The sequence below is a fragment of the Lipotes vexillifer genome, unplaced genomic scaffold, assembly GCF_000442215.2.
Source record: "Lipotes vexillifer unplaced genomic scaffold, Lipotes_vexillifer_v1.1 scaffold2189, whole genome shotgun sequence".
Lineage (NCBI taxonomy): Eukaryota > Metazoa > Chordata > Mammalia > Artiodactyla > Lipotidae > Lipotes > Lipotes vexillifer.
Window position 1 is genome coordinate 98,750 of NW_006789336.1, and position 9,063 is coordinate 107,812.

At 33.0% G+C, this 9,063-nt stretch overlaps 1 protein-coding gene across 1 annotated transcript in view; it reads left to right on the forward strand.

Annotated features, from left to right (window-relative positions):
* DYNC2H1 (dynein cytoplasmic 2 heavy chain 1) overlaps positions 1-9,063 on the forward strand; it is a gene marked incomplete at both ends in the record, with an annotated part of 341,923 nt that overhangs the window by 98,282 nt on the left and 234,578 nt on the right. Inside the window, 4 exons of the mRNA XM_007462583.1 lie at positions 701-855; positions 2,599-2,736; positions 7,968-8,081; positions 8,680-8,840. Coding sequence (XP_007462645.1) covers positions 701-855; positions 2,599-2,736; positions 7,968-8,081; positions 8,680-8,840 — 568 coding nt within the window. The remainder of the gene's footprint in view (positions 1-700; positions 856-2,598; positions 2,737-7,967; positions 8,082-8,679; positions 8,841-9,063) is intronic.

Sequence of the window (9,063 nt, forward strand, 5' to 3'; positions counted from 1 at the left end):
ATGTTATATCTAAACATAAAATTTTGCTATAGCAGGATAAGTGATGGTAGAAGTTTATATGAAGTACATTGGAAAGTAAAGCCTCTACCTAGCAGATACTAAAGGAAATGCACATTGCCCAGACAGGCAGTTTGGGGAAGGTCATTCTGGTTAGAGTGACTAGCATGGAAAAGGCTTGAAGAAATAAAATAGGCATTTTTATGGAACTATAAATACCCTGAAGGGCTAAGACATAGGATATAATAAATAGTAGAGTACTAGATGAAGAGAAAAAGGTAGGCAGGGTCGGGTAAGGAAGAGCCTTCCATGTCATGCTAAAGAAGGAATTTGGATTCTGACTTGTGGGTGATTTGGAATAATTGAGAGATTTTTGGTAGAGATGTAACCAGAGGCTTGTTTTAGAAACATAAGTCTCTGCGTCTACCCCTTTCTTGAGTTATGAAAAATAGATTGGTGTAGAGAAACCAGAGGTACTGTAGACCAGTATAGAAGGCTATTGCCTTCTAATCTAAGAGGAAGGAATGGACTTGGGGAGATATTAGGAGGTAATCTAAAGAGGACTTGGTTATGTAATGGCTGTTGCATGCAAGGAAGAAGAAGGATGCAAGAATATTTCTCAGGGTTCTGCTTGGAAAATTCATTAGAAGTTGATTTTATTCACTGAGGTATTTACATTAAGTCATTTTTTTTCTCTTTCTAGTTGATCCTGATTTTCTAAAATCATTTTTATTAATCCACAAGTCTTGTAAAGCATATGGTGCTACACCAAGCCGATATATGACCTTTTTACGTGTGTATTCTGCCATTAGTAGCAGCAAGAGAAAGGAATTATTAAAAAGACAAAGTCATTTGCAGGTACAATATTGGTAATCTTAAATTATTTTATCTATACATAGGGGACAAGGATTATGTAAATCACAATGCCATGTTGCCATATTTAATATAAATAAATATTGTACTGTATTAAATATCTTGTAAAACTGTCTCACCTACCTTTATAGCCCACTAGATTATAGTAATGGTTTTGTAATTTTTTTTGTTTGAATAATTATTTCTTCACTGCATGGTATTTATGTGTTTTTGATAGTTTATGGTACTGTCTTTAAATATCTTTTTCATATGAATAAGTTTTAGAAATCAAAAAATGCCTATTATTAATTAACACGTAATATCCAATGTTATGCTTTATAATAAACTTTAAATTATATTTATAATTATATTTTATAAATATATTCTTAAAATTATATTTTATAAATATATTCTTATCCATGTCACTTAACTTGGTACGTTCTGAACAGTTTTCTTTTTGTATTTCTCTAACTGCAGAGCTTAAACTTAAGCATGGTATTAGAATGTCAGCTTCAGATTCTGTCAGAGAGCATTTCCTCTGCCAAGTTCTTGCTTCTCTTTGTGAGGGTCGTAAACTAGGAACATTAATTGGCAGAGTTATCTTTATTCTTCTTTCTAATGATTCACTTTCATTTATATTAAGCCACTAACTACATGCTTTGGGGGGTTAATTTCCTGATTTAGTTCTCTATGGTGTTTCAGGTAAATCACTTAAACTCACTGAGTTGCAGCTTAATTGGGTGATTGTGTTGAGTACATTAGATAAAATTCAAATGTAAAGAACCAGCATGATGCCTGTCCTCTGTGCTGGGTGCTCAGTAAATACTATTTACATTCCTTTTTTTTTTACCATTACTAACTTTCCAAATCTTCTGATTTGTTATGTGGCAAAAACCCAATCATGTTAAAGCAGAGAGGGAATATTTTTCATGTTTATTCCTTGGATTATCCATGGACTGTGGAATGGGGTGTTATAATGGCCAAGCCAGGGTCAAACAACCACCCAAAGAATAGCTGAAGCATTTTGAGTGATTGCTTACCAGACCCATTTGTAAGGCAGTCTCTTATAAAATAGTTGGGTAGTGGACAGACAAAACCAAGTCACATCCAATATAAAAAGAGTGGCCCCTGAGTCCTTCTGCCCAACTAATGAGACTGAAAAATGGGAAAGGTTTACAGAATTTTTTTCTTTTCTATTTTCCTTCCTGTCTAATGCACTGAGTAAAAACCCTACTATTTAAGCTATCTAATATCTAATATATGTTGATCTGTTCAGCTTTACTGTGATGCTTTAAAATCTATCTTTGTCTAAAGCCTCTGTGGAGTCTTCTACTACATCTTAATGGGTACACAGGGCTTCCCTGGTGGTGCGGTGGTTGAGAGTCCACCTGCCGATGCAGGGGACGTGGGTTCGTGCCCCGGTCTGGGAGGATCCCACATGCCGCGGAGCGGCTGGGCCTGTGAGCCATGGCTGCTGAGCCTGCGCGTCTGGAGCCTGTGCCCAGCAATGGGAGAGGCCACAACAGTGAGAGGCCTGCGTACCACAAAAAAAAAAAAAAAAAAAAAAATGGGTACACAATTGAATAAATCATTATAATCAGCAAGACGAAAATACCTAAGTCCACTTGCAAATGTAGTATATGTACACATTTACATTTATGCTTGATTCTTTCTTATAGACTTTGTTTACTGTATGTCTATAAAATTCCTTTTCTTTTAATATTATCAATCAATATTTTATTAATGTAGGCTGGTGTATCTAAACTAAATGAAGCTAAAGCTCTCGTGGATGAACTGAACAGAAAAGCTGGAGAACAAAGTGTATTACTTAAAACTAAGCAAGATGAAGCAGATTCTGCTCTTCAAGAGATCACAGTATCAATGCAGGTAATGTTTAGAGTAAGCTCAGCAATGCAAAAAATAGAAAGGTCATTTATGCCTGATTGTCAATCGGTGTGAACAATAACATTTTTACTTATGTGGATTTAAAAAATATTGCTTGTCTGTGCTGAGTAGACTGATAATGCTGTGTACTTGAACTTTTGTGGAAGAGTATGTTATTTTCCCATATTGTTTGAAATCAAAACTATATTATCCTCAATTTTCATACACTCATTTATCTAAACCCTATAATATAAAAATATAAACATTTTAATTGGTATAGATTTGTCTGTAACTGATTTTGTTTACCCTCTGTTAGTTAATATTTCCTTTTATTTTTCTTAATATCTCTTTTAGGCTTCAAGGGTTTTCCCTGTTTTTAATATTCTCAAGATTTACAAAATAAATCTTTATTCATTCTATTTATACTTTCATGATATTTTTAATATTTTGTTTATATCCTCTTTTAACATTGCCTTTCTTTTGTTGAGCCCTCTCAAGGGAGATTTCTCTCTGTTCTTTCTTGCTTGGGTATTCTTTTACATTTGCACACCCTCTCAGTAGGCTCCTGTCCATTACCTTGCTTTTTAGTACTGATTACGTACTGATTACCACCAAATCCATCTTTTTTGTCCTTCAGCCCTATCCTTCCTCTGAACTTCATACTCAAATAGCCCATTATCTGTTAGACATGTCTTCTTGAAAGTCTCACAATTCAAAACAGATTAAAAACTGAATTTATGGGCTTCCCTGGTGGCGCAGTGGTTGAGAGTCCGCCTGCCGATGCAGGGGACACGGGTTCGTGCCCCGGTCCGGGAAGATCCCACATGCCGCTGAGCGGCTGGGCCCGTGAGCCATGGCCACTGAACCTGCGCGTCCGGAGCCTGTGCTCCGCAACGGGAGAGGCTACGGCAGTGAGAGGCCCGCGTACGGCATAAAACAACAACAACAAAACTGAACTTACAATTTCCTTTTCTGTATTCCTTTCCTCAGTTTATGGCACTACACTATAGCTAATTATTCAAGACAGAATTTATAAATTATGTTAGATTTCTGTTCCCTCAATTCATGACTCTAATGAATCATTAAATTCTGTTAGTTTTACCTCCCTGATTTGTCTTAAGTATGTTTCCCCATCTCAATGTGGGTGACTATTAACCTTACTTGAAGTCCAATTCCTCTTTAATTTAAATTAACTTCAGTGTTTATCAGACTAGTGTATATATCTCAGTAAAAGTAAATAGCATAATAAAAGTCTTAACAAACGTGGAGGGCTTATGATATAAAGACTTACTATAAAGCTGCAGTAGTCAAGGTAGGGTAATATTGGTGTAATGATAGGCATAGCGACTATCGGAACACTGTGGCATCCAGAAACAGACTCATGCATACATGGTCAATTAATTGTATACAAAAATACTGTTTAAATGGGGAAAGGATGATCTTTTTAAAAAGTGGTACTGGAATATTTGGAGATCCATGAAGAGAGGAAAAAAAACCTCAAACCTTTACCTTACAACTTATATGAAAAGTAACTCGACATGGATCATAGACCTAAATGTACAGCATAAAATTATAAAACTTTAGAAGAAGATATGGGAGAAAATCTTTATGATGTTGGGTGAGGCAGAGCTTTCTTAGATATGATACCAAAATAGAAGAAGAAAATAAATGATAAATAGGGTCTTATCAAAATTAAAACCTTGTGCTCTTTTAAGTAAATTCCAAAGAAAATGAAAGGCAAGTCACAGACTGGGAGAAAATATTTACAAACGTGTATTTGATAAAAGACTTGTATCTAGCATGTATAGAAGTGATTACAACTCAATACTAATAAAACTAACAATTCAATTTAAAAATAGGCAAAAGATTTGAACCTGCCCTTTATGAAAAAAGACTTATAAAGGGGCCAGTAAATATATGAAAAGATAGATGCTCAACATCATTAATCAGCAAGGAAATGTAATCCCCTTACTTTTTAGTATGAGACCTCATTCTAGCCCTTAGCTTTGTAGTGCTTAGCCTGGTAATTATAAATCCAGAGCTTCTTTGACTTAATTTCTCAGAAGAATAACCTTTTTTTCCAGACTTCTGATAGTTGGGAAGGGGAGTGGTATGACTCCATAAACTGCATATTTAAAAATGTGTTCTAAATATTCTGTGAAGACTTCACAAAGCCTCAGCTATTTTTAAATTTTCATTAGCCACCTGCAGCATTCTCTCCTAGAGCCTTCTGGCTTGTTTCATTTTTTGCCTGGTTACAGCTGCTGTCCTGAGATCATTCTTTATCATCTTGGTTTACTCCCTCGTTTCTGTGGAGCCTGTCCCCAAAAGCTCTGTGAGAAAGGATACATGGGCAATAAATTTTGAGATCTCACATATATGAACATTCTTCTCTGTCCTTGGTTGGTTGGTTGGTTGTGTGCTGGGAATAGTATTCTGGATTTTGAAGGCATTGTTCCATTTTCTCCTAGATTCCATTGTTGTGATTGAAACACTCAAAGCTATTTTAATTCCTGATCTGTTTTGGGGTGACTTTTTTTTTTTCTCTCTTGGAATCTTTTAGATCTTTGTTTCCATTTTTCTGAAAGATGTGGTGATTTGCTTTCGTTTAGGTTTATTTTCATCCACTGTGTCCAGTGTAGGTTCTTTCTACCTGAAAATTTATCTCCTTCAGTTCTGAGAAATCTCCTTAAATTATTCTATTGATAAATCCTTTTCCTTTATTTCTCTGTTCTTGCTTTTTAGAATTCTTCTTATTTGGGCTTTGGGCTTACTGGTCTGGTTTTCTAATTTTCTTATATTTTCTCACTTTTTTTCTTCTCTATGTGCTCTACTTCCTTCAAAATTTCTTCAACTTTATTTTTTAACCCTCCTATTGAGTTTTTCATTTCTGTTAAATTATTTTTCAGGAGATTAAAAAAAATCTCTAGATGTTTCCTTTTGGCAGTAGTGTCCTTTTTTGTTGTTGTTTCATTGTTGCAGTATCTCCAACTAGCTCTCAGAGGATATTTTATGAAGTTTTCTTTTTCCTGAATATGTTTTTTTTTCTGAATATGTTTTATTATTATTTTTCTTACATGATTGCTTTATTCTCAGTTAAAGAATAATTCTTAGTTATTCACAAAAAAAGCTTTCTTTTCATGTTTGGTCATCTTCATTGAAAATCTGAGCATGGAAAGGAGGTTTGTTTATTGTGAACTTCTCAAGAGGGTTATCTGGACTGATTTGAGTGGCATAAGCAAAAGGTTTCACCTGGCATGTCAAAATAAATTCCTTGGCAGATGGAAAATCTTCAAAGCAATAACATTTGCAGATAATTGATGATTATATACACATTCAGTGTTTACAAGATAAATTTATGGACTGCCTGACCTGGAAGTAATAGATCAGATAATAAATTTAATTTTCATAACTGTAAAACTTTAGCATAATTTTTTATCAAGGAATTTTAGAACCAAAGTAATATAAATATTTATCTGAAGCAGCTAGTCATTTTTATTGTTAAGAATATCTATCAAATACTTTTTTTCCCTTCAGGAAATTGAAGGCATTGTTCCATATTCTCCTAGCTTCTGTTGCTGCGATTGGAACACCTTTAAGTTTCTTACCTTTAAAGAGTAATTTGAAAAAAGTAAAAGCTTCATAAAGAATAATACCATTGATAACTATATATTTACAAAAGGAAAATATTCAGCACTCCATGTGCCTATGTACCTTCAACCTAGTGAACATTATTAATATACATTGAGTACTATGCTATTCTTTTCTCTGGACTGTTCTGGGAAGAGGTATTTCTAACACTGTAGCTAATTGTATTACTTAGTAGAGACCCAGAAGAATAACTCTGCATCTTGTATTATAAGTTAATAATTTTGCTCAATTATAAATTGGAGACATTTCTGTTTGTTATTTTATACATAAGTATGGTAGGGAGAGACAGCTTAAATACCAAACCGTACAACTTTTAAAGCTAGCAACTCTAGGTTTGTGACATAAGGAAAGAACACACTAAATGCTGTAGGTACTCAGAATAGATATAACTTACAATTGGAAAAGTAGGTTAATAAAACACGAAGCATGTGAGTTGGGCCTGTAAGGGTGATTTTGATATTGTGGAGATGGAGAAAAGAACTTTCCCTGTTGAGGAGCGGTAGCAGAGATACACAGGTAGAAACGCTTGTGGAACAAAAAAGATATCAATTGCGCTCATGTGTCAGGTACCTGAAGGATCAATGTATTTGGCAATAGGACACAAGGCGTTAGTATTGTTGTTGTTTTAAACAACAGAAATTTATTTCTTCCAGTTTAGGAAGGGAGAGAGAGAGAAAAAAAAAAACTCTCTGGTCTCTTCTTTTTTTGATTTAATTGAGATATAATTGACTCATAGCACTATATTAGTTTCAGGTGTACAACATAATGATTCTGTATATGTATATAATGTGACATGATTACCACAATAAGTCTAGAGAGGACGCCAAGCATTAGTTTTTAAACTCCTTGAATGATTATATTATGATTGAGAATCACTGTTAGGATTTTTGGAAGGTTTCTTGACAAATTTTTTCCCTTGACTTTTTTAATAGTATAATAAATAAATAAGTCAAACACAAACATTCATAATGTTCATGCATTTTTATATATGTGAGACCCTTGATTTTTGTATTCATGAGCAAAGTGGTCATGTGTTAATATATCATTTAGTGTTCTTTGAATCTTTACTAATTTTTGTTCATATATTTGCCATATTATTGTGTCATGATTTCAATTAATTTTTGTCTAAAATAAAGTCTAGAAACAAACTTCTAATATACTATAGATTGTCTCTAAGAATTATTACTATTCTATTAGAATTATAGAAGACTTCTATTTTCAGTTTTCTTATTTATGAAATAAGCATAATAGTATTTATCTCAAGGTTGTTGCAAGTGTAAATGTGTATATTATTATGATCATTTTCTAAATTATGCACTTCTGAAATGTTTGATTTTTAAATAGTAAGCATTTATTACTTTGCTACTCAGAAAAAATTAAATCAAATAAAGCATACTTCTTAATAGTAAACATAGAGTAAATTATGTCATCAGTTTCCTAGGCATTTTAGAAACTCTTATGCCAATTAATATTAGAAAAGCATTTAATAGAAAGTGCTATTTTAAAATAACATTTTTGGTATTATGCTTTTAAATGTTGAGTGCATTAAAATTGATTGGAATGCTATTTAAATATTCCTGTAGGATGCTAGTGAACAAAAGACAGAACTTGAAAGACTAAAGCACAGAATAGCAGAAGAAGTCATTAAAATTGAAGAAAGGAAAAACAAAATTGATGATGAATTAAAAGAAGTACAGGTAAGTTAATAAAAAAAAAATGAAACAGTGTAAGAGCCATTTACATTTTTGATTACCAACTTTACATAGGAGTTTAAAGCATAAGTCACTTTCTAATAGTATTATCAATGTGGCTTTCATTCAATACTATTTATAAAAGAGAAGCGGGAAGGAAAATCTGCTAGGAGGAGTAAGCAAATTAACTGATGGTTGTTAAAAATAATCTTTGTTTTGTGTGAACCATGTTGTTTAGACTGTAGAGGAAAAAATATTTTGTAGATAAATTAAGACAAACTCTTAGGCTTTTTTTCTTGAGACTTGATTAAATAAGCAAACAAGTCTTGGCATATAAAGAGCCTCTTGAAAATGGCAAATTGTCTCAAAACAAATTAGATTTTCCAAATTAGACTGTTGTAGTTATGGTGAGAAGAAACTCTTACTTTCTCAATTTGAACATTTTGTACTTTGTGTGTTTTAGGGCATTTTGATATTTGAAGAGAATGGATATTAGTAACTAGAGTCATTTTTAATAAAATGACAATAAAACATTATTTGTAAAGAGTTAGTGATTTTTTCATATATATTTTTTGAAAGTAAAAATGCCCTTTTCGTGTTCTAGCCTCTAGTCAATGAAGCTAAACTAGCAGTTGGAAACATTAAGCCAGAATCTCTTTCAGAAATTCGTTCACTGCGTATGCCACCTGATGTAATCAGGGACATTCTTGAAGGAGTTTTAAGAATAATGGGTATCTTTGATACATCTTGGGTGAGCATGAAAAGGTAAGTTTTTGAATTTGTGAAAAATGTTATTTCACCAATGAACTATACATTCTTTCATATTTTAAAATATTTCTTATATTGCTTCTCAAACTGAATTTCATCTAAGTACCTGGTTATACACTTTCCCCTGATATTTCAAGATGGTCTATGTAATCATATATCAAGATTTATATTTTCCTTTCTTTATAAGTGATTGTTAAAAGTGTCAAAGGAAAACAGGAAT